General features: G+C 33.0%; 6 protein-coding genes across 7 annotated transcripts in view; 3 read left to right on the top strand and 3 right to left on the bottom strand.

The window, feature by feature from the left end:
• Nucleotides 1-281: 281 nt before the first annotated feature.
• LOC125823085 (ATP synthase subunit delta', mitochondrial-like) lies at nucleotides 282-3,595 on the top strand. Its single transcript, XM_049502505.1, has 2 exons — nucleotides 282-655; nucleotides 3,061-3,595. The coding sequence occupies exons 1-2, from the start codon at nucleotides 398-400 to the stop codon at nucleotides 3,403-3,405; spliced, it is 603 nt and encodes a 200-aa protein (XP_049358462.1). The 5' UTR covers nucleotides 282-397; the 3' UTR covers nucleotides 3,406-3,595.
• A 97-nt stretch (nucleotides 3,596-3,692) lies between these two features.
• Nucleotides 3,693-6,782, bottom strand: LOC125823077 (superoxide dismutase [Fe], chloroplastic-like). Its single transcript, XM_049502492.1, has 9 exons — nucleotides 6,577-6,782; nucleotides 6,458-6,501; nucleotides 6,205-6,279; nucleotides 5,345-5,533; nucleotides 4,764-4,935; nucleotides 4,557-4,675; nucleotides 4,425-4,451; nucleotides 4,275-4,298; nucleotides 3,693-4,164 (listed from the first exon to the last, which is right to left on the bottom strand). Exons 1-9 carry the CDS (start codon nucleotides 6,632-6,634, stop codon nucleotides 3,958-3,960), a joined length of 915 nt encoding a protein of 304 aa, XP_049358449.1. The 5' UTR covers nucleotides 6,635-6,782; the 3' UTR covers nucleotides 3,693-3,957.
• Nucleotides 6,783-8,704: 1,922 nt separating this feature from the next.
• Nucleotides 8,705-24,469, top strand: part of LOC125823080 (polyadenylate-binding protein 1) — a 239,916-nt gene continuing 224,151 nt past the window's right edge. For both annotated transcript variants that reach the window (XM_049502500.1, XM_049502499.1), the window contains exon 1: nucleotides 8,705-8,709. The gene's annotated coding sequence lies outside the window, so the exon portion shown is untranslated. The remainder of the gene's footprint in view (nucleotides 8,710-24,469) is intronic.
• Nucleotides 10,578-11,591, top strand: LOC125823079 (uncharacterized). Its single transcript, XM_049502494.1, has 3 exons — nucleotides 10,578-10,593; nucleotides 10,682-11,001; nucleotides 11,097-11,591. Exons 1-3 carry the CDS (start codon nucleotides 10,578-10,580, stop codon nucleotides 11,589-11,591), a joined length of 831 nt encoding a protein of 276 aa, XP_049358451.1.
• On the bottom strand, nucleotides 11,883-14,601 carry LOC125823083 (probable pterin-4-alpha-carbinolamine dehydratase, chloroplastic). The gene is made up of 3 exons (XM_049502501.1): nucleotides 14,185-14,601; nucleotides 12,475-12,670; nucleotides 11,883-12,238 (listed from the first exon to the last, which is right to left on the bottom strand). The coding sequence occupies exons 1-3, from the start codon at nucleotides 14,527-14,529 to the stop codon at nucleotides 12,147-12,149; spliced, it is 633 nt and encodes a 210-aa protein (XP_049358458.1). The 5' UTR covers nucleotides 14,530-14,601; the 3' UTR covers nucleotides 11,883-12,146.
• Nucleotides 15,148-18,278, bottom strand: LOC125823072 (metacaspase-1-like). Its single transcript, XM_049502487.1, has 5 exons — nucleotides 17,840-18,278; nucleotides 16,153-16,483; nucleotides 15,806-15,926; nucleotides 15,494-15,700; nucleotides 15,148-15,378 (listed from the first exon to the last, which is right to left on the bottom strand). Exons 1-5 carry the CDS (start codon nucleotides 18,213-18,215, stop codon nucleotides 15,319-15,321), a joined length of 1,095 nt encoding a protein of 364 aa, XP_049358444.1. The 5' UTR covers nucleotides 18,216-18,278; the 3' UTR covers nucleotides 15,148-15,318.

Raw genomic sequence — 24,469 nt, 5'->3', positions numbered from 1 at the left:
TAATATATTTACGTAAAACATACTCTAAATACAAATAATTAGCAACTTAAAATATATAAAAACATACTAAAAAATTGATTAATTTCAAATTTCATATGTACCGCATAAATTAAAACAGAAACAGTAACATATACCAGCACGGGGCCTCATATCTAGTATATCTATACTATAGCCTTTTATGAAACTATTCAAATTCAAATTTAATTATATCAATTTAAATAGTGACTATTTCCCTCTTTTCTCCCCATATTCCTGAACTTTAGCGGTCCTTCTTTGGGCCTGTAATTTGATCCGAAATAACCTGAACCTCTTTGCACAGCCCCCTGAACAACAGCGACCTGCCCTGCCATTTCCGATCAATCGCCGCCGATCTCCGCCTCCTGAACCATCCACAATCATGCTCCGACAAAGTTCTAGACTCCTAACTAGAGCCACCACGATGGCGTGGCGCCGCCCTTTTTCAACTGACCTGCCAGCGGCGAATCGCGTTGATTCCACTTTTCCGGAGGCATGGAAGAAAGTAATACCAACCACGGAACCTCCTATGACTCCCTCTGCCTTCATAAAACCTAGGCCCGTAACTCCATCATCTATCCCTTCCAAACTCAGTGTCAACTTTGTCCTTCCTTATTCATCTGAACTCTCCGGTAAAGAGGTAATGTACAAACGAAATTCTTTTCTTTCTATTAGCATTTATTAATTTTACTACTTATTCTAATTTGTGGTTAGTAAAATGGAATTCTGGAAATGTTTTGGTGAAATCGGGAGAATTTTTTCGCTTTTCCCTTAAGCTATCTCTATCTTTCCTCTGATTGCTTTCTCTATTTTGACTTTTTTTTTAGATTTGTTTCTTTCAAACTGGTTGTTGATAATTAACAAGCTGAGTGAGGCAGAGAAAAATGAGAGTTTGTTGGATTACAAATACGTACTGCCTTTGATTTATTAATGATCTTCGAGTGTGTTATAGATGATTTTATATAATTCCAACTTCTCCCATGCTAATGACTGAGATGAATTGATGGTGGATGCTAGTTTCAAGTATCAGAACCAACTGTAAACTACTGTTGCTTTTCCTATTCTAGTTTGGTGGTTGCTTAGTTTCAAGTTCACAACCAACTTTAAACAGTCGTTACTTTTGCTGATGTTGTGGCTTAGTTTTTAAAACGCATGAAATGCGTTGAAGATCAACCAGCTCATGATATGCAGATGTCATCAGTCATGCTAGTCAATTTCTCATGTTAAAGCTTGAAATGGCTGGGTTGCAATAAATCCTTGAGTATTTTCAAGAAATCTTGTTCCAGATAAGCTCTAGTTCTGCTGTACGAACTTGGACGATACCAAGTTCACATTTGTTAACTGATAATGACATGAAAATAAAAGCTGGAAAATTTCTACATTGGAGAATTGTATCAGTCGAGTAGATTACAAATGTTTTGGTGTTAAGACTTGTTAATTGAAGGGAAATATATTAAGACCAGGTAGTCAAGTGCTTGATGCAGAGACTATGTCTTGCTTTTTTCCTGTCCTTGCTAAATGACTTATTTGTAAGCAATATGCCCTCTCCCCTGTTGCTTTAACCATACATTGTTCAACAATAACTTTCCGTGGGCATTGACTACAGAATTAGATAGTGCACAAAATTTGGTTTCTGCTCTGATCTTTTCGTTTGCTGCTTCTTTAAATGTCTAGTGATGCTTGTCCTCTACCATCAATATTATGTGCGTTCAACTTGTCAAGTACAGGTTATGTGTATTAATTTTAAAAAAAGGCATTACCTCAACAATCAAATGGAATCATGAGCCTAGAGTAATATATTTGCTTCTGCTAGGCAAGCTACCCTTCATTTTTCTATCTTAGTATATGTCCTTTCCATTTGATCCATATTTTGAGCATATGGAGTTTAAGTATTTTGAATGAATATCTAAGGATTCTCTTGATACATGTTTAAGATAATAGCAGTTGAAATATGTGAAAGTATGGTAGTACAGAGTGAACACTATATCTAATCTAAAAGTAGCATAAGTCAATTTTTTATTTTGTTTTTGGAAAGATAGAATTTTTGTTTTTCTGGTAGATGGCTAAAGTGAGTTGGACATCCTAAAATGGAAAAAGGGGTAAAGTAAATCATGAGTCGTGACCAAAGAGGTAGCAGCTGTCAGATAAATTGATATTTGAGAGATCGATTGGATCAAGGAAATTTCTTATGATACTGATAAATAATAGCTTTCTAATGTCTTAAATTTTCAAAATAGCAGCTCTGTGCCTCTGTCACTTTCTAGGGATGAATAGATTTTGTGGTTGTGTGTTGACAAGGAAAAATGACTGATGATTTGCGCTTTCATTTTAATTCAATTTGGTAGTCCGTAGTTTCCATGGGCATCTGGCTTAGGTACCTTATTAAAGAAAAGTCATTGGCATTCTAGTCAAGAAGTTGTACTTGCAACAATGGATTCAGGATTTGAACTTATGAATTCCGGATGCAGCTGAACTGAACGATCATTTGAGTTACTGGGTTCGAAATTTAGTAGATCTCCTTTGAACATACACTTCTTAACTCATATACTAGGCTGCGCCAAAGCTACTGGGTGTGGTCAAAACTGTAGCGTCTATTGCCCCCACCTCCCCACACACACGAAATAATAACACTTCCAGCTGCTTAAGGTGAAGGGAAAAGATAAATAAGAAGATTTTAGACAGTAGCTGTTCTCACTGCTTTTCTGAGCTGTATAAGACTTCTCAACAGTTTATCAGCTTGGGTGTTAACCGCTGTCCGGTAGTTTGTAAGTTTACTTTTAATTGGGAATGGTCAGTTATTTTCAGAAATCATAAATGCACATTCCAGTATCTGACTGTTGCACGTATTATGTTTTTGATTAGCAACTAGAACTGTTGCCTGAATCTCTAAAATTTTGTTATTCAATTTCAATGCTGTGGCTGGATGTCATATTTGGTGTCATGTGATTCAAGAGAACTTGTCGATATGAAGAATGTGCATGGATTACATCCATTTGAAAATTCGAATTCCAAGATGTTTATTCCCTTTTTTCAATCATATTGCAGGTTGATATGGTTATCATCCCTGCTACTACTGGACAAATGGGTGTTTTGCCTGGGCATGTTGCGACAATTGCAGAGCTAAAACCCGGCATCTTATCAGTTCACGAAGGCAATGATGTGACCAAGTACTTTGTGAGCGGTGGGTTTGCATTTGTTCATGCAAATTCTTTCGCAGATATAGTTGCTGTTGAAGCTGTGCCACTTGACCAAATCGATCCCAATTTGGTTCAAAAGGGACTCATGGAGTTCGCACAGAAGCTAAGCACTGCATCGACTGACGAAGAGAAAGCCGAGGCCCAGATTGGAGTTGATGTACACAGCGCCTTTAATGCTGCTCTGACCGGTTAAATAGAGTCTTTGTACCTGTTCACTTATCTTTTCCTTCTGTATCTGTTGGAAACCGCAAATTCTTCCTGATTTTCAACAGATTTATCCTTGTGCATGCATGGTGTTACCTGTTTTTAGTCCTGCATCACATGAATAAATGCAGGGGACAAACTCTCCTAATGTATACATGGTTAGATGCCATATCATCTGTACCTTCAAACTTCAGTAATGAGAATTATACTGTTTCAAAGATTATTTTTTTTCAGTAGTAGCTGAATTCATGCTATCTAATAAAAAAACCCTCTTTCTAGCACCTGCAATATCGAAAGCTTTCTGTATCATTCGAAATTAGTATGATGCACTAGGCAATTATAAGGACTCAAAATCAGATGAATTTCACTATACATGTGTAATTCTACTTCTAACATCAAAACCCAGCTTTATCTTGCTATTACATTCGTTACACTTCTAACATCCTAACTCCAGTTTTATCTTGCTAAGCCGTTTTATTCTGCTTTCGCAAAATTGACCTGATACCATTTCCAAAACTGAACTTGAGAGGAATGACGCAAATTAGTCCCCCTCAGAATCTGTAGTTTCCACATACATCTCTCTAATTTCATTACCGGCTTGATACTCCTCTTCCTCCTCTCTCTTCTTCCTCTCTTCTTCTTTTTCCCGCTCAGCAGCTTGAGCTTGAGCTGCTTCAAGCCTAGAACTCACTGCCTCCCATGATACAAGCTTCTCCATAAAGATTGATATGTAGTCAGGGCGCCGGTTCTAGAGGAAAAGAGATGACGGTGCAACCATTAGACCAGCACAATTTTTTCTATAGGAATTTTATAGGAAAACCCAGGACATATTTAAGCAATTTTATCAGCTAGGCTTACCCGGAAGTCCAGATAGTAAGCATGCTGCAGTTTCAAATAAAAGATTTAGAAAATTAGATTTGGTATCAATAACCATTACTATCACCAAATAGCAAAAGATATGGACCAAAATGAATCAAATATATGGGCAAAAGAGCACGTTCTGCGTACCTCCCAAACATCTATAGTGAGGAGTGGCTGCATCCAATAAGACAGTTGTGAGATTCACCTAATGATTATAACTACCATGCTAGAATTTGAAACCTCCACCAAAGCAACAGAGAAGAATGCAGTTCTACTCACCGAGTAATCCCAAACGAGGGGGTTTACAGCATTAGGTGTTTTCACAATTACAAGCTTTTTGTCCTCATCGGAAGGATGGGGATTTGACGCGTTTCCTACATCAAGTCTATTTGCTTTGTCTGCAAAGTGAGTAGAAGAAGCATTAAGATTACAGTCAGGGTTACAGGAACAAGTAAGTACGCAGATAAAAGGTAAAGAATTTCTCACATGCAAGCCAAGCCCACCCAGAACCAAATTGTGTTGCAGCAGCTGCCTTAAATTTTTTAACAAATGCTTCAAAGGAGCCGAAGTCTCTGTTGATTAATTTTAATAGTTCACCAGATGGCTCTCCTCCTCCACCAGGTTTCATAGACTCCCAGAAGAATTGATGGTTCCAAGCCTGTATAGAGAGAGGGCCAGGGGGATATAAAAGACGTTGAATTAGATGGAGAATATCAACCAAAACACATGAAACTATCGAGCCATTGGACTTCTCTATGATATTTCTTCACTTATTGGTAGAACTTCTATGTAATTCTCAACACCTAACTGTGATCTTAATCAAATATGTATTACAAATAAACATTACAACCATACAACCATAAGGTTTAATTGGAATACACTTGTCTATTGTAAAACAAAAAATGTGTAGCCTTGATGAAGAATAAATTGAGAAGCTGAATGATAAAAGACTAGGGGTACCCAGTTCTGTTCTCCAAAATAGACATTGCACTTGGAGATCCCCCCAAGAAGGTAACAAAGGGTGGGGATGGGGGTGGGGGTGAGGGATCTACTTGTCTGTTTCTCACCTGTGCAGCATTGTTGAATGGTGGAAGGAGATTGCCTTGGTTATATGTAATAAGTATTATGTCCTCTAGCGTCAGTTCATCCAGTTCTGTTCCGACTATTTGCTTGTTTAAGTTGTCGACATAGGCCCTGTGATGCTTCCCCCAGTGATATTCAAATGTAGTCCGGCTCATATGAGGCTCCAGAGCATTCTACATCATGATATCCACATGTGAAATGTCTAAAGCATATTGAAGGAGAGAAACTAAGTTACAGGCAAGAGGTCATGTTTTCTTCTTCTTCGAACAGAGGTCTATCATTCATTTGAAAAACTCAAGCTGAAGCATTATCATTCTTCAGATAGGGAAATAGGAAGGGTGAGAAGAGCAGGAGTGTTAGGGGCACCATTTTGTGGTTTTACGATTGGAGCCCATCATTCCAAGACTTGATTTTCCCAATCCATAAACTTAAGCAATTTTGGAACTGAATCATAGTACTCACTAACGCTCACAGTCAATACACTTCTATAACAAAAACACTTTCAGGATGTAGTTAACAACAACAACAACATCATACCCGGTGGAATCCCACAAGTAAGGTCTGGGAAGGGTAGAGTGTACGTAGACCTTACCACTACCTCACAGAGATAAAGAGGCTCTTTTCAAAAGACCCTCGGTCCAAGTGTAGTAAATTCAAGTACAAAGAATAAGAAAACATAGCAACTAACAAGGGAAGCACTACAAATCCTACAAGAAAGGAACAAGAACACAAAATATTGCGATACTTGAAACACAATAAACAACAAACAACGATGATAGATTCAGGATGTAGTTAACAAAAAGAAGAAATTCCGATGTTGTTTGAAAGTTGGAACAATAAATACCATAGGATAAGGTGGAGGATTCAGCTCAAATTTAGCTGTAACTTTAACAGGACCAGCTTTCCTCGCTAACTGTTTCTGCAACAAAAAAGTCTCTTCAGCAATAAGAAAAAATAAATAAAGACAGAGCCTTCGTTCTCACTGAAGCATTTCGTCGAACACATGTGTACTACATGAACTCAAGTAGATAATCAGCTCCTTTTTGTCTATCTTATCAAAATCTAACCCGAAAAAAACGTCAAGAAAGCAGAAATACCTTGTGGGTTCTCCAATTTAGGCTTAGACATGACTCATGAAATCCTACATTACCAATACAAATTAAGCGTAAAAATACAGAAAAAAGTAGTTTGGAGTGAAAGGTAGAAAAAACCGAACCTGGGGAAGGAAGAAATGGAGAGAATAGAGTAACAGAAGCTATTGCGGCGGCCATCATTAATTCTTGAATTGTGAGTGTGCTGAATTTGGCTGCTTTGCTTATGGGGAAAACAGCAAAAGCTATCTGTGAACTGTAGTCGCCAAAATTTCAAAAAGGTGAAGTTGGAGGTATGAGGATAATTAACCCTCCCATAATTCACATTCTAATGTATACAAAATACTTTTATTTTTAAATTGTGTTATGGAATGGAAGAAATTACAAAAGAAAATTAAAAAGAGAATGAATAATAATTTTGTAATGATTCTTTCATTAATTTAAATACAAGGGTATATCTCATTATTTATAAGTAATTAAAAAATATATGTTATATTTTTAGATATTAAATTAAAAAATAACAATTTATAACTAATATAAATCCTGCACTTGAAATGAAAATAAATACTATAAATATTTTAAACTTAAAATAAAAAATAAAAATATTCTGTCATTAATGTTTAATCATATAGTAGAAGAAAAGTAAATTTCTAACATTTTTTCTTAAATTACTTAATTATTTTTTAAACATGCTCTTCTCCTGGATTCTGTTGTGACAATCTAATAAAGTTGGTTCTCCCCACATTTTTCTTCTAACATTAGGCTTGTTTGGTCAAAACTCAAATGTATAAGAATAATACTAAATAGAATATATTAGTAATGTTGCATTAATTATATATATAGATTATTTTTTATGTATTGTTTGATTTGATGTATTAAAAATAACATATATTGTATAAAAATATTTATTTATAAATATATCCTTCACAACTATGATGAAAAAGATGTAAAAAAGATTTTAAGGGGCAATGAGGTCCTTAACCATGTTAATGCATGTATTAAAACTTCTTGCATTACTAATACCTAGAAATCTATGTTGTTAGTTATACACACCTTAATACACCGAGTGAATAACCATATCATGAAAAAGTAGACCAAACAAGGTATTACTAATACATAGAGTTAATGCATGCATTATTTCTGCTAATACACTCTACCAAGCGGAATTAGTGTTTATGAAATATCTTGAGTGTCTTTGAACTTGCACGCTTTTGTAACATGACTTGTTTGTTGACAACTTTCACATAATGCATCAAATCTCCACAAACATAATTAACTTTTTTTTTTGGTGATTTGCGTAAAGGGTATCTTCAATAACTTTATCTTGTTTTAGAGTTTTTCTTTGTTTTTGTATTTGAAGAACATTTATTAATTATGTCAGAAAGATAGTAGAAAGATTTTTAGACTCTTTCAAAGTGAAGCTTTTAGACTCAAATCTCTCGAAAAAATAGTCATAAATTATTATTTTTTCAACTATTCTATATATTTAAAATCTTCGTCAAGCAACCTAATTTTATTGACAATCAAAAGACATTATGTCTGAATACTTAGTGATGATCTCACATTTTTGCATTTGAAGAGATTCAAAATCTCTTTCCAAATTCATAATTTGATTGTGTGCCTTGTTCACTTTCTTGGTATTCCTTTTCGAATTCTTTTCAAGCTTCTCTAGTTATCTCACATGCAATGATTTCAGAGAAGATTAAATGTACAACTGGAGATTGAATTATAATATTGACTTTATATTATTTTATTTTTTTCTTTTGAATGAAGTTTAATTTGATATCAGTAGAATTTTTAGAGAGTGATTGTATGAGGTTAATTTTTCATTATAACTTTCCACAAATTATAAGTTTCAAAATAAGATTTCATCTTAACTCTTCAAATTTAATCATTTTCTCTAATGACGATTTGAGCGGCACTGAAAGAGAGAATATTGCTTGTCATGGTTGAAACACAAGGTAAAAATAATATGTGCTAAAAATCAATTAAAAATAGTCTTGCATTAAAAATAAAAGCACGAATTAAAAATAAAAATAGATTAAAAAGGTGATTGAAAGTTCTTCCTTAATGTTCTCAAAAATTTATTGAGATCAATGAATGGTTCTGATACCACACTTATGAAATCGAAAAATAGAAAGAAAAAAAAAGATGGGAATTTCGGGACTACCAACCCCATCTTATTGCTTTAGTTAGAGATAAGATAACTAATTTGAGGCATATGACGATGAACAAATTAATCTGACACCCAAATGCTAGCAAAGACTTAGGGTAAAGTTCTCTACTTGAGCCGAGGGGCTTTAGAAGACTAGCAAATTTGTCAATTTTGCACAATGAACACATTTGAATGAGTTGATAATAAATTATCTACTTGAATTTAGATATCTAAGAATCATAATTCCAGTTTGTCTTTAATTCACTCTATGTGGGATTTGACCTTGTTGGGTTCCTATATTTTGACAACGATTGTTTAATTCATATTTGAGGATGTAATTTGCAAAATTAAAATTTTGAAGTTGTTGCCATTTTAGGTTGTAATTTGAGTGAAATTAATTTTTTTAAATCGTTGCTGAAAAGTTATGTTTAGAAATTATAATTTGTAGAAATTTATTAATAAACTGTTATTTTGAAAAATACATTGATTATTATTTTTATCCATTGATGTGTATGTTCAATACTAGGAGTCAAGAATCTTCCTTGGTTCTACTTGATCCATAAATGGCTATGAAAAAATCAGATAATAATGGATGAAGCTGCCACCACAACTGCTGCTACGAAAGTGGGCCTTCGAAATCATTCGACCTCCATTAGTGACGGAATACAAATTTCATCATGACCAACATGATACTACACCTATCGAACATGAAAGGATTATTCGGTGATCTTTCTCTTAAAGATACAAATAAATATCTAAAAAGAAAATGATCAAGATGCGTCTATCATACCATCTCTCATAAATCTCTTTTAAAAAAAAGATAGTAAAAATTATTTTCATTAGAGAAACCAATTATATAATTAGATGAGTTACCAAAAACATTTTTTCTACCTAGAGCTTACAACAACATTCTTGAAAATATTTTCTCATCTAAGCAGATTAAATATCACGTCAATTTAGTAAAGAATTATTATTGAAATTAATTAAATATCAAATTATTCATAATTATTCGTAAAATAGTTTAATCGAAAAGAATGAATCAATAAACCATATACTAAAAATTATGCTGCATGTGCTTGGAACAATGTGTTTGATTTTTCATAAAATTAAGCTCTTATAAAAAATACTTTTTAAATTTATGTTTTGTTATTAGTTATTTTAAATTAAGTGTGTCTCAATAAAATTAATGATTTAAAATTAAGTTTTATTAAAGCATCATAAATATATACATAATAATAATAATATAAGTAATTTAGAGTAATCTTTTTATTATTATCTGGATTGATTTATAACTTTTTTTTTTTTTAAAAAATTATTATTATTTTGACTTAAAACTTATAAACACTTCTTTTTTCTTATTTAAATAATAGAGTATATAAGTGTTTTAAAATTATTTTAGCTTAAAAACATTTAAATAAGTAGACCCAAATAGGCTTTAATTCTTAACCACTACTTGTTTTGGTTTTACTTCAGCTAATAAATAATAATATTATTATTTAATAAAAATAGAGACTAATTCTAGTTAATGAGATGTTAGTCATTTGGTTGTAATACATTATCTTGGATGTTATTGTAAAAATAAATTCTTTATTAATACGAAAATTTGAGTGGTTTAACTCAAAGTTCTAAAATATTTATAGTAAAAATAGATGATTTTTATAATATAAATTTTTATAATTTTTTAAATTATAATTTTCCATATTATTTTAAATACAAATAGAATCATAAAATTAATTAATTTTAAAATTTTTTTTGGCGCCTAACTAACGTCTTTCCCGTCTGAATTGTGAAGCATCGTCTCTGTTGGCGAAAGTTTGCCACCGTTTCTTCTCTTTAAAAAACTCAACTCCGATGGCTTTTTCTCCTCACTATTATTCTTCTTCTCCGTTTCACTGCAATTATAGTTTCTTCTTTATTTTGCTTAAAATTAACATTATCAGGGCTCCTCTGCCAGAGAATTGATCTGCAACAATGCCTCCCAAACGATGTTCGTTTTAATTTATTCATTTTTTTTGTTTATTAATTCAACATATATAGATAGAATAGGTGGTAACATGTTTTTGAATTTGGTGCAGCGGTTCGTATTGATGCAAAGAACAAGAGGAAGATGGAAGAAATGAAAGAAGAACCTTCTTCTGCAGCAGTATCGCAGCAGAAAAGAACGATGCCCGCGAAACTATTGCCCCTCCAGAAATTTTGTCCTACCCCGTCCTCCTTCAACTTCAACAGCCAGCAGCAGATGCAGCCCCCTACCGAACCTGATAATGTGGAAGTACTTTTGAAGAGGCCCTTCACTTCCTTCACTGCCTTATTAACTGAAGAAGATGATGATTGTGTCGTCCCTGGTTCTATCAGACGCATGTATGATTGTGTTGATCAAGTTATCGAATCACACGTATGTTACACCCTTATTCATTTATTTCTATTATTTTGAACAAAATTTTATGTACTCATTTGCGCTATTGGTGAACATTGTTTGATGTGATGCAGAGTGGTCAAGTGAAAAACATGTTGGTTGATGTTTATATGAGACACTTCAATAGTATTTCAAGCGCGGCAAACAGGGAAGCAGGGAAAAAATTGGTAGAGAAAGAGGAAGAATTAAGGCAGGCGAAGATGAGAATAATGGAATTGGAGAAGAAGGTAAACCTGTTAACTAACCATAGTCGAAAGTTGCAAAACAGAGTTACGAGTCTTGATGTGAGGTGTGCAGTGCTGGACTCTCGCCTTTATGCAGTGCATCGCTTAGAGGCACAAATGAAGCAGGAGTCGGTTGAGTCCTCTCATGTTGATCCTCATGTGGTGGTGCTGCCACCACCAAGTATGGTGGAGCCACCACCAAGTGTGGGCGGAACCTGTTATGTATGCCGTGGAAATGCCGCTACTATTATTTGGCCTTGTGGCCATTTTCGTGTCTGTTCATCATGTGCTTTTCATCTCCGTGCTTGCCCTGATTGTAATACTCCCAAGAATACTGTAGGCTAGAAATTATCAGTACAAAGAGAAAAACAGAGTATTCTTATTTTTTGTTCTTTCACATTTATATTAATTTTTGTGTATGTATAATAGTGTACTTATTTTGCTACTACTATGTATCCGAGTTTGAAGACTATTAATATATGTTTTGTTTCAGAGTTATGGTGGAGATCTTTTATTGAATCAGTTTCTTTTTTTTTTTGTTTCCCATCTATATTCAGTAGCCGCATTGAAACTGATCCAAGTTCTAGCCACATAGGACCCCATTCGGAGGGAAAGCAATCAGATGGGGAAATAAAGTTGTCTAATTGGAAAATGTTAACATTATTTTAGAAGAAATTAATTACATTTTACATTAAATAACAAACAAAAATTAAACATATGATGGATCCCATGGTTCAGAAAATTTGATAATGGTGAACCATTGTCTATTGGCCTTGTTTAGAATCAATAATAAAATTAATACAGAATCAATGCAGTAAAAAATCCCTTGCCATCACTGAAGGTTAAGCAACTGCAATTCTGGAAACTGTATTTTGTATGATTCGCAAAGTTATTGTCTGTTCATGCCCAGACTCTTTTTCTTGGTACGAGGTCCGATGTCTTTACCTGATCTATTTTAGCAGCTACAATGAAATCATTCAAGCTCAAACCTCCTGCAATTAGAGTGTACCACTATGATCATTAAAGAAGTCCAACACAAGTAAAGAGACGGGGAATAAGATGTTAAGTTTGGTAAGAAACTTAATTTGCCAAGTGTTTTACCCATTTTTGCTGCAAGTCAGTACGATTATCACTTAGAACACGCTACAGATGAATTTGCAAACAACGCTAGAGATAACGACTAAAGAAGGGTGGGGGAGGAGAGGAGCGACTGAGGAATTGTACTCACCAATGGAAGGAGTCCACAGCTCAGCATGAACTTGATTAGACTGCTCTAATTGATGAAGAGAGGGGAGGTGCCCTGTGCCTTCCACCACCTTGCCTATTCTATTGATCAGTTCAACCCCACAATCGAAGTCTTTTAATTTCCATGTGCATTGTAGTTTAAGCACCCCATCTTCATTTGCTAATCTCCAGCCAACAACCTGCAGCCATATGGATCAGAGAACAAACTGAAGAACGAATTTGGCGCTATAACTTGCATGCTTTTCGTTTATCCAAAACACAGTGTATGCTATGTTATCCAATTCAACCTATTAAAGATCTTAGGTTTTACTTAATTAAACCACAGTTCTCACCAGTGGTGGAGTCAGGATTTTCTTTAAGACGATTCGAAATATGAAAGGTAAACACATGAAGAAGTCAAAGGGGGTTGAACATCTCCTATTTATACATAAAAAATAATTTCAACCATATATAAATAGTGTAATTTTCCGTCAAAGGGGGTTCAGCACTACCTGGCTCTGCCCCTGGTTCTTTGCTGACAGAACCAGGTTTACATGAAGCCAACATTACAGTAATTCACGCAGTCAAACCACCGACAGCCATTTATCTATTATTACCTTCTGAATTTCCACCTTCCCAATGTAGTTACATCAAAGGGTATTCTGTTAGAAGAAAAATTATAGCAGCTTGGGCTCTAGCTTGTCATGTTATGATTTTTTTTCTAATTTCTAGAATTTCCAGGGGAAACCATACTCCTCAAGTCCTGCCTCCTGACTAAATGATTTGAAAATTTGAAATTCTTCTCGTGAAAGTTATAAATCGCCACGCATCGAAAATCCTAGCTATGAAACAGGAAGAGATATACTAGGCTACATTCTCTTCTCTCAATTGATAGTCACTGATTGTTGAAGAGAGTATAACCTTGTGAAATCATCCGAAGAGTAAGCACGAAATATTCAACTGAAGAACTTCAATTAAAAGACTTCACCCACTTAAACTTGTACGACATTTTCTATTCTTGCTTTCAATATGCTACCACAAATAATTTTATTTTATACAAAGTAAACAACTTCACAACTTTCAACAATTTAAGTGGATTAAGCATTCAAATATGAAAGACGTTTTCCTGTCAAATAAACTTCCCAACCAGAGACATTGAAAAATTTCTTTTTTCCCATCACTAATGTAATACTACTACATAATTATTGTGCCTAATCAAACAGTATTATATAAAATAAAATGGGTGAAGTGATACTTCCCTGTTTCAATTTATTTAGTGTCTTACTTCCTTCATTAGTTTGTGATACTAACTCTCTATGTTAATTCCTTAAGGAATCGGTATAAAGTATAATAATCTCAGATCACGTATGGTAGGAAGTATCTTGGATTTTTATCTCATCATTTTTGTCGTAATGGTGAGATAGCTTATCCCGAAATAACTTGTTCCTATCCATACACCCCTAGATCACAGAGAAAGGGAATACCACAAGATTAAAAGGTCTCTTTTGTTTTACTAAACTTCGTGCCTCTTCAAACTAGAAAGATTAATATGTACTCTAAGTGGCCCATATTTTCATCCAATCAACAAATTAACTAGAGAAAAATGAAGAATATACTGAGAGCAGGCATAAGTACAAGGACAGAAACGAAAGGGTGCGTTCGATTAGGCTTCAAGGAGGGGAGCGGGGTGGAATGAGTAATTGGTATATCTAACCTTGAATAAAAGCTGTTTAGCTTCAAAATCCGACAAGGGAGTCTGATTGGGAGAGATATCAGTGCATTCCTGATTAGCAAGGGACAGAGCATAGGCAGCTGGGATGAGAATTTTGTGCTCCGTATCAGAAAAACCCAAAACCTTATCACCGAATTTACTCTCTACTTCAGCTGGAAATGGGTCTCTCGCCCCAAAATCACCCAATAAGTCTATATTGCAACGTATTCTTGTGCAAATTCGAGATTGACTGGTCTGGAGATTGGGAGTAACAAAGTTAGGTTTGCGTGAAGGGAGAGAAGAAACTGAAATTGGTGGAGAAAAACAAAGATAAGTTGCAGCAGCCATCTGAGAAAGAGAGAGGAGTTCACTGCTCTGCTCTTAGTAGAGACGGTAGAGAGGATAAGTGTGGTGATTTTATCAGTAGTGTTTTGAAGGAACCGGTCGGTTCGAAAATTGGGATCCGGTTCACAAGACAAACGGTTTAGTTTCGGATTTCGTGTCCTACGCGGCAAATTGCAGGCCGTATATCTACAATCTACCTGGACAACCACAGATTTTTGTTGTAGAATTAATTTGTTTATTTCAATCGGGGTGAACCTTGGATGGTCAGATAAATAACCTTTGTCAGAAATTTTTTACGAGTAAATATGTTAAATATTAATATTTTTGATATATACTAATTGTTGAAAAATCTTGATATACTAAAAAAAAAGTTAGCCCAATGGTTAAAGCTGTTCAAAGTCGCCTCAAGGGCCTGGGTTTGAGCCTAGACTAAGGTGTTTTGTTGACCAGCAAGATTTATTATTCTGATTTATATCAATATTTTGGAATTTGAATGCACATGTCTACATAGTTCATTTGCTTCGTAGATTTCCCGGGGTAGAGAGAATTAGGAAAGAAGAATATGAAACTGGTAAAGAACATATATGGATTTATGCTCCAGAAATTTTGATGAAAGTCGTATTACAGCAATCATAGTTTTACATGAATGATTAATATTTATGAAATTGAAGAATATAAGAATCTTAATACCCTACAACTGCCTTCTTAGTAACTGTACATGAACTCAACACCCAAAAGCTAATTGAAAAGTTGAAAACCTTAGGTTGGTAGTGTTGCTTGATGAGTAAGATGCTACAATGAAAATGGCTTGGTGTACACATCAAATGCCTCATTTGCTGTCAATTGTGGCTCCTGAAACAAAAGATGAGAACAACAATTTCGACATCAAAATATTGATTCGACATAACTAGACATTTATGTTTCAAACAATTGAACTAAACGAACATATTCGTTTGGCAAAAGGTACCTGTCTCATTCCAACGCCAGCACTTCCTCCGGTAATTAGCATTGTCAGAAGAGATGTCACAATGCCACCTCCTACACCATTATCAGAACTGCGAATGGCAGATCTCATTGCATTTAGAATACCTCCATATGTAGTTCCTTTTCCTTGCTCGATTGCTTGGATGAAGGAAAAGGTCATCGCACCAGTTGAAGTGACCTTGGACAAATTCTGCCATCAATCAGAAGGTTCATTTAATCGGCTTAGTTAGATGGATTTAGTCGGATAAATTTCAATATCCCGGATTCAAAATTTAAGAGGATGCAGGAATTTTACATCTGTATCAGCAGAGGTTTGATCATCATCACAACCGCTGAAGGATATGACCTCTCCCCCACTTGTTCCTTTCCAAGCTCCTGATCGAGGACGATGATCTTCCCATACATAGCGTCCAGTCCTGTAACCAAAGGACATCAAATATCATATAATAGGTATTAAATGATCTTGAAAAGGTTACACTGAGAGCAACAACAACAACAACAACATACTCAGTATAGTCCCACAAGTGAGGACTAGAGAGGGTAGAGTGTACGTAGACCTTACCCCTACCTTGGCAGGTAGAGAGGTTGTTTCTGAGAGACACAATCTAGCATAAGGCAGAAAAAGAACGTAGTGCTACAGACCTGTCCATCCTACAAAGAAATGGTAGATCAAGCATAGTACCACTGTGACAAGCATCTATAATAGCATGAAGCTTAGCTCCACGCGGAAGAGGCCTAACAAGTGTTGCATTAATTTCATCATCAACAATCATTCCTTGAGTTTCAAAATCCAAGGGGCAAAGTGTTTCATCGAACCCGTCAACTTCATCTCCAGTGTAATTCCTTTGTTGTGAACCATGACCAGAATAATGAAACACCAGAGAATCCCCTGCCTGACAACCTTGCACAAGCCAGTACATTGCCATTCTTATATTATGTTTTGTCGGAATTCTGTATGGATCTCTCTCTTCTTCTGAAAGTATACTTCCACAGGGAAATGGACATTTCAGAGTTAGGACTAGTTAATAGTGAGTCTAGCTATATTACTATATAACATGAGAACATGCAATTAAAACAGAAAAATTATTGATCTAGATCCTCACTCCTCATCACATCTCCTCGCAAAAAATAACACAGAATCAAACTAAAAGGGGATAAATGACATAGCCTTTATGAATTGTTCACGAGACACCAAACATCAGAGCAAAAAGTAACACTCAGCCACCACGTACAAGAATGCACGAAGTTTTCAAGATTTTAAAACAAGGAAAGATAGGAGACTTCTATGTCAGGGTTGTTCTTTATAGATTTTTTTTTCGTTTGGAGCTGTATCAATTCGCTCTATATCAGTATCAGTGTATCAATTCACTTTGATACTGAGCGAATCAATACAAAACGAACAAATGTAGAGCGAATCAATACAAAACGAACAGATAAAGAGCGAATCCATACACAGCATCACGAGTTTTTTACTGTCTTGGGGAAGCCTGTACAGTGTTTTTAGATTGTAAAGTCATGATGCGAAGTAGCAAACGTGATAAGCTTATTTTTTCATTAATGATGGAGTTATGAGTAGTAGTTAAGTATACTGCTTGTTCTATCATTTTCATCTCACATCCATATTACATCAACACACACTTTTGGAGAAAGCTGTGATTGTCACATAAAGGTGTGAAGAAGAAAATAAAGGGCATATTGAGTATACCTTTTAAGAAATTATTTTATTAAATGTTATTCCCTCTGTCTCTTCAAGTTATTCCTTCTGTCTTTCTTATGCAATATTGTTTGATTAATCACAGTTTTAGAAGTTAATTTGACTTATTTATAATTAAATTGTAGCTAAAAGTTACTCCTAGCTGATAAAGAAAATACCAGTACATTATTGGCTTAAATACGATTTGTTAAATAAAACATAGTCTCTAAATATCATACTAGCTTAAGCTGAACAATGGCAACCCAAGATTTGGTTTTAGTAAGAGCTCAGTGGTAATATTTGTCTACAAAACTAGTACGGAAAAGATTTGATAACACAGAGAACCAAACTAAAGCAAAAATTGATTGGATTAAATTTGGGCGGATCAAGACTCAATCCAATTTAAATTTACTTGGGTCAAAATGAGTTAGGTATATAATAGGTCAAGACCCAATTTTTCGAACCCCTCTAATAGCTGGAGGTCATAAAGTGATCAATGTAATTTAATCTCTTCGTTAAAAAAGGGGCACACAACGCATAATCAATTGAAAACTACCTCAGAATTACAAGTCAAAGTCAAGATGAGACGAGTTAAAATTGATCGAAAAGAGTTTTTAAGTATATGAGAATATATACCAGTAAGCATGAGAATTGAGTCTTGAGGAAAGTTGAATCGATTAGTGAGCAAGAACTTCATACATTTAGCATCATTAATACATCCCTTCAGTTCATTCCTCGTATTCTTATACGAAATGCCTACAATCACAGCTCTCTTTCGTGACGATGAATTTTGACCGGAACTACTCGACTGGTAATTATAAGTAGACGGAGCAGGAGCAGGGGCCGGAGGCGGATAGTAGTGGTTATTGTAAGCGGAAGGCGGTGTTGGCGGAGCAGTGCGAGGATCAGCAATTAGTGTGACGGCTCTGCAGATGGCGCAGCGAATGGACTTTGCACCTGGTGGGAGTTGTAAGGGGGTGTGGCACTTAGAACAATTGACAAGCATCATCATTTTTTTTTTTCCCTTCTACTTTCAATTAATTAGATAATTGAAAATGGTGATGCTTTTTATGAATTAATAATGGATTGGTGGGTGAAAGAAAAGAGTGAATCTATTTATAGAGAAAAAAAAATGAAATGAAAAAGAGAAGGGGGAGTTGGTAAGAAGGAGAATGGATGAGTAGACGAAGGCTCCGTGTTGACTTTCATGCAGACTGCTGCTCTACTCTGATGGCTGGCTACCCATAATTAATTGATAATTTGAAAAAAATACTCTCAAATTATTTGAAATAACTTATCTTTATCCTCGTTTGTTGTTTGTATTTAAAAATAAATAAATAGGGAAAATGACTTGATATATTCCTAATTACAAAAGTAACTCGTATATATTTCTATCATTATATTAATGACTCATATATATTCCTACAACTATAAAAAGGAAAAAAATAATATTAATTTTTTTTAGTTTTAAAAAAATATGTACTTGATCTTCTCACACATAAATCATTTTTGACTTTTTTATTATTATTATTTGAGTTTTTAATTCTTATTTTATTTTTTTTCGTTCATTCTTTAGTGTAAAAATAAAAGGAAAAAAGAAAGAAATGTAAATGGAAAAAATTGAAAATTAATAGTTGAAAAAAATTAAAATTAATTTTTTCACTATACTTAAATTTAATTTTCCTATCTGTAATAAAAAATATTGAAGCACCTATAATAAATCTTACAAGAAAATAAATTTGATCATCAAAATAATAAATTCAAATTAGTCTATGGATAAAAATAGTCAAAAGAAAAAAAATATGTGAGAAGGATCACATGTACTCTTACATGGATTTGTTTTTAAATTATTTTTTCACTTTCGTAAGAAGAAAAGGATATATGTTAACCATTTGTGTAACAATAGAGATATATATATATATGAGTCACTTTCATAATAAATAGTATATCAACTCTAAATAGCAAAATTGGGGATATATCAAACCTTTTTTCCTTAAAATATCTTTTTTAATTTATTTTTAAACCATAAATACTCTTATATAGTTAGTCTTACTATTAGAGCTTATATGACAGTCATACCGGACAAAAAGAAAAACAAAAGATCAAAATTGCCTTTAAATTATTGAAAATTACTCATCCTATCAACAAGTGATCTTACCTAACATATTTTTGTCCAAGTATCATAAGGTATATATAAATTTATAACTCTTCTATTTGAACTTGGTATGAACACGAGTACGCAACATAACTTATTCTATTAGAAATAATTTTTTTATAGTACTTAAAATAAAAATTATTTTCTAAAAATAGTATAATTTCTGCATTTAGAGAAAGAAGATCGGATATACTTGAATCAAAAGACGTTTATTTTATTTTATTTTGTATTATTATGCGGTTTCTATTTTAATTTATGTGACATATTTTGACTTAGCAAAGATTTTTAGTAAGTACTATATGCAACTTAACTTGAGGTTTCGATATTTAGCAACTTACAAATAGTCTTTCTGTATTTGTATGCTAAAGTTCGTTTCATAAAATTTGGGATAATTTTAAACTTGAACTTGATTTGTGATTGTTTAAAAGTATATCTTAATTTTAAATTAAGCTTTCTTTTCCCAATACTTGAGTTCATTTGAAATTAAAATATGTTAATTGAACGTATAATTTTAATTATTTTTTTCTTAACATTGACGTAAAAAAATAATAATTATATTAAACCCATCAAAAATCTCACCAAAAGAAAATGATTACGATAGTTCGAGGACAATTTTGTTTCTTTTTTTTTTGTCATGTTGGACTTTCATGTCAACAATCTAAATGGCACATGTGGATATCCGTTAATCGTAAGCAGTGTTTTAAAAGACTCTATTGGGACTTGCCTCGGGGCAGGGCTCTGGCAAAACACCTCGAGACTCAAGTGTAACTCAGTTTTGTAAGATTTACGCTCTAAGCGTTCAATTGTACACCCTAAGAACACTCAGCCCACGCGCTTGGGACTCACCTAACAGATCTTACACAAATTATGTGTTAAATTCTTTAGTTAACATTGTCGATCCTCATAATTCTTGATTAAATGAATACTCAATAGTTTTTTAATCTATAGAAATAAAATTGCGAGTAATTCAAATAACAAGTTGAAGTATCACATGTTTACTATTTGGTAACACTGTGAGGGTGATTATATATTGCGTAATATTTCTTTTTAAAAATACATAGTGAAATTTTACTTTTTCACTTATCATTGATCTCCTCATGATTAGACCATGTCCCTGAGATTTGAAAAAGAAAAGTGCATTTAGCGGTTCATGTTTTTTGTCATCTGCCTAAAAATTATCATATTTTATTTAGTTATTTGAAAGTAATTTTATTTTTATTCATGACAAAGTGATGTTTTTATTATAATACTTATAAGTTTTATTGATTATTTTCTTAAGGGAAACTTTCGCAAATAACCACTATAATAAACTTAATTATGCTCCATAACTATAATTTGCATATTTACGGGCTGTAGCTACAGTTTAAGCTCGTTTGTATAATTCGTGGGTACATTTGTATAATTCAGTTATTTTTGTATAAACTCAAAATAACGAATTTATACAATTACAAACATCAGAAGTGTAAAAAATTATACAAATTATATTATACAAATTTCTGAATTATACAAATTATATTATCCAAATTCCCAATTATACAAATGTGCGAATTATATAAAACTAAAAAGCTGAGTCGCATAATTATAGCTAAAAGTAGGTCGTGAATTGTAATTAATACAAACTATAGGTATGTTAACTAATTAACTAATATATGTTTGCTTAAACGCGTAATTTTTCCCTTTTTGTGGGGGGAGGGGGGTAAATTGTACAATATGCTAATAATATATTTTTAGAAATTATGATTCTTCTATTATTAGAAAGGTAAGATATTAGATTATTTATATTTGTATAATAATGTTAGAAGTTTCATTTTCAAATCATTGATGTATTTTTTTTTAAAAATAATTTTGTGCTATTATATTATTATATTATATATTGTAAATTAAAAAATTAAAAAATCCATAGGGCTTACGCCCCCGTCTCGAGGCGTATGTCTCTCCCTATGCTAAGTAAATCACCCCGCCTCACGCCCCCCACATTTTAAAATAGTGATCTAAGAATATTTGTACGTGGTCTAAAAAATAGACGGCAAGGGTACTTTTAATACCAAAAACGAATAAAGGATAAATATGAGCTATTTTAAATAGTTCGATGATATTTTTGACCCTTTTATTTAAAAAATAATTTATTTTTTAAAAAATATAATGGCCACCATATTATACCTACGTTAATCATATTTTTGTTGGGTTTTAAAGGTGTGAACATGAAATGAAGGGTTGTGACTCTCCTGAAGGGTTGTGACTTTGCGAAAGGGTTGTCACCTTTATGAAATGTTGTGTCTTTTTTAAAGGGTTGTGACCATTTGAAAGGTTGTGCCTTTTCCAAAAGGTTGTGACCTTTCTGAAATGTTGTCTTTTTTTCCCCAAAGAGTTGTGACCTTTATCCTTTGTTGGCTATAAATAGAGAGGCTTTCTCTCATTTTTCTGCATCGAATTCTTCCCTGCTTTTGCATACATTTCTTACAAAATAAAATCGATCGATCGTGTCTGTGTGTGTAATTTGTTGCTGTCATTTGAGTTTGTTGAAATTATCGAAGTCTAAGGTACCGCTACTTCTTTAATGGTTAATCCATTTTATCTTGGGAGGAATTAATCTGCAACCTCGGGTACTTGAGGGGATTAAATTTCTTAAGGACAATGAGTTCTGTGGACTCGGATAGTTCTTTTCTTTTTCTTTTCATCTTTTATTATTTCTGGTTTGCTAATCTGAATACAAGAGATAACAAGCTTCAGAAATTTAATATTAATGGTATTTTCTGTGTTCTTTTTGTTGAAAAAAAGACAGAATTATTTTATCATATGATAAAAGAGATTTGGGATGAATTAATACTACTTTAATGTGTTTGAGTATATTTTCTGTAGTAAGTTTTCCTTGGATGGGTAAAATTATTTTCAATTTCTTCCCAAGTGCATTGAAGCAACGCACCCCTTCAGTTTTCTTTTCAATGAAAAAAGTTATTTTGTGAATAAATGTTAAGATATGCACTTTAATTTGTTTTCCTATATTCTTGGTTCTATATAACTATGAGAAGAATTAAATGAACAAATGTTGTCTCCTAACAATATTTCAACATGAGTTTAGTCTCTCGTTGAAATTCAGTGTCTTCTAAGGAAAATTGGAATATGATGGAAACTGAGAAAAGAAAAAAAAATAGCAAGAAAAATGACTTGCATGGAATCATTGCTGACAGATAGAATATGATTCAATGAGAGTAAAAATCAGGTTCTATCTTTATTTCCCTTGATTATTAGTTTCTTTTTCTATCCTATAAAAGTTATGAGATTTATTTCATAAATGTTAGGATAGATGGTCATTATGTGATGATCTTAGAATATGTCTTTATTATTATTAATAGGGAAAATGGTCTGATATACCCCTCAACTTTACCATTTGGAGCTGATATGCCCTTGTTATGAAAGTGGCTCATATATACCCTTATCGTTATACAAACGACTCACATATACCCCTACCGTTACAAAATGAGCTTACATATACCCTTAATTTAACGGAAGTGAAAAAAATATTTTTAAATTTATGTTTTTGATTTTTAAATTTAAAACAAATCATGTAGGGGTATAGATGATCCTTCTAGCGAATTTCAAGGTATATTTTAATCTTTTTTATACATAAATTATTTTTTGACATCTTTGATTATATTTTTTGAGTTTCTTGTTCTTTTTTTTTCTTTCGTTCCTTAGTGTAAAGAGAAAATTTTAAAACTAATTTTTTTGTGGCTATATTATAATTTAAAACTATTTTTTTCACTATATTGTTATTTAGTTTTTGTATTGAAAAAAAATTGGGTCATCTATAATAAAGTTTACAAGAAAATTAGAGAAACATAAATAAATTTGGCCATCAAATAATAACTTTAAATTAGTCGTTGAAACAAAAAAAGTAAAAAAAAAATTATTTGTAAGGAGGATTAAATATACACATATGGGATTATATTTTTTTTTAAAAATAATAATTAAAATATTAAATTAAGATTAATTTTTCCACTTCCGTTGGAGGAAAAGGGTATATGTGCGCCATTTGTATAGCAATAAGGGCATATATGAACCACTTTCATAATGAGGAGTATATTAGCTTTAAATGATAAAGTTGAGGGATATATCATGCCATTTTCCCTTATTAATATGTATTCTATTTAATGGATGAATATAAAAACCTTTTGTAGTTTTCTACTCTATGTGAAATTTGATTGTGTTTGACTTTTGGAGACTAAAATCTTCTGATTTTTTTTACTCCTTTGGTTTGAAGAATATAGAAACTTCACCAATTTATTAAATACTTTGTTTGAATGAATATTCTGACTTGAAGAGTACAAAATCTTCGTCAGGAATATAAAGGCAAAATAATTTGAAAAAAGATAAAATCTTCATCGTTAGCTAGAAACAGTGTTGTATTTGAGGTTTCTGGAGATTAAAACCTTTTTGGTTACTACTCTGTCTGAATGTAAAACTGATTTGAAGAATATTAAAACTTCATTAGAATTCAAGGTTCATTCGATTAACGATTAGAAGAATATAAAAATTTCATCGTTAAACTAGAAACAAGTTATATAAAGATTGAATCTTTATTTTAGTATTCTAAATACTAAGTGGTCTGTCTAATTGTGACAGAAAGGGGAAAAAATACTAGTGACATAAAATTAGTGATTTATGTGCCTGCAATGGGTGTTTCTATTGATTAAATCTCCAAAAGAAGGATTCGTGTTGCCAATGTGTTTTGATGGTATACAATTTGAAAGCATGGGAAAAAATATGTGGAAAATAATTTCAAATACTTGAAAGTGTTATAAATTATTAAAGCGTGGATGTCCACTGCACCAAGAAGTTACTCTCTCTCATTATCTCCATTACTTTCCTCCATTATGAAGATAACCATAACTTCCATAACCTCCAACTTTATAACCATTATTCTTGTAACCTTTCACTTCTATAACCTCCTCCATTATATTCATGTTAATGTCATGCTTATGACTAATCTTTTGTATGCCTCTATGTTACACTATAAATAGAGGCATAAGAGTTCATATTGTATACACTTGAAGACTTTGAAGAATAAGAAATACTCTCATATCTTGTCTCTATATTTCTATTGTTTTCAT

Source organism: Solanum verrucosum, unplaced genomic scaffold (assembly GCF_900185275.1).
Source record: "Solanum verrucosum unplaced genomic scaffold, falcon-dt-bn FXZP01000199.1, whole genome shotgun sequence".
NCBI lineage: Eukaryota > Viridiplantae > Streptophyta > Magnoliopsida > Solanales > Solanaceae > Solanum > Solanum verrucosum.
The sequence above is the reverse complement of the archived record's forward strand: the minus strand, read 5'-3'. Positions and strand labels throughout refer to the sequence as shown.

Excerpts from the sequence above, each read along its gene's own strand:
- LOC125823085 (XM_049502505.1), top strand. The coding sequence starts at position 398 with ATGCTCCGACAAAGTTCTAGACTCCTAACTAGAGCCACCACGATGGCG. Across the intron at positions 656-3,060 it reads CTGAACTCTCCGGTAAAGAG|GTTGATATGGTTATCATCCC; the intron begins GTAATGTACAAA and ends ATCATATTGCAG.
- LOC125823077 (XM_049502492.1), bottom strand. The coding sequence starts at position 6,634 with ATGATGGCCGCCGCAATAGCTTCTGTTACTCTATTCTCTCCATTTCTT. Across the intron at positions 4,676-4,763 it reads TGGGTGGGCTTGGCTTGCAT|ACAAAGCAAATAGACTTGAT; the intron begins GTGAGAAATTCT and ends CTCACTTTGCAG. Across the intron at positions 4,165-4,274 it reads CTTACTATCTGGACTTCCGG|AACCGGCGCCCTGACTACAT; the intron begins GTAAGCCTAGCT and ends CTTTTCCTCTAG.
- LOC125823079 (XM_049502494.1), top strand. Across the intron at positions 11,002-11,096 it reads ATCAAGTTATCGAATCACAC|AGTGGTCAAGTGAAAAACAT; the intron begins GTATGTTACACC and ends GATGTGATGCAG.
- LOC125823083 (XM_049502501.1), bottom strand. The coding sequence starts at position 14,529 with ATGGCTGCTGCAACTTATCTTTGTTTTTCTCCACCAATTTCAGTTTCT. Across the intron at positions 12,671-14,184 it reads CTAAACAGCTTTTATTCAAG|GTTGTTGGCTGGAGATTAGC; the intron begins GTTAGATATACC and ends ATATGGCTGCAG. Across the intron at positions 12,239-12,474 it reads GCTGTGGACTCCTTCCATTG|GAGGTTTGAGCTTGAATGAT; the intron begins GTGAGTACAATT and ends CTCTAATTGCAG.
- LOC125823072 (XM_049502487.1), bottom strand. The coding sequence starts at position 18,215 with ATGATGATGCTTGTCAATTGTTCTAAGTGCCACACCCCCTTACAACTC. Across the intron at positions 16,484-17,839 it reads CTCAATTCTCATGCTTACTG|AAGAAGAGAGAGATCCATAC; the intron begins GTATATATTCTC and ends GTATACTTTCAG. Across the intron at positions 15,701-15,805 it reads AAACCTCTGCTGATACAGAT|AATTTGTCCAAGGTCACTTC; the intron begins GTAAAATTCCTG and ends GATTGATGGCAG.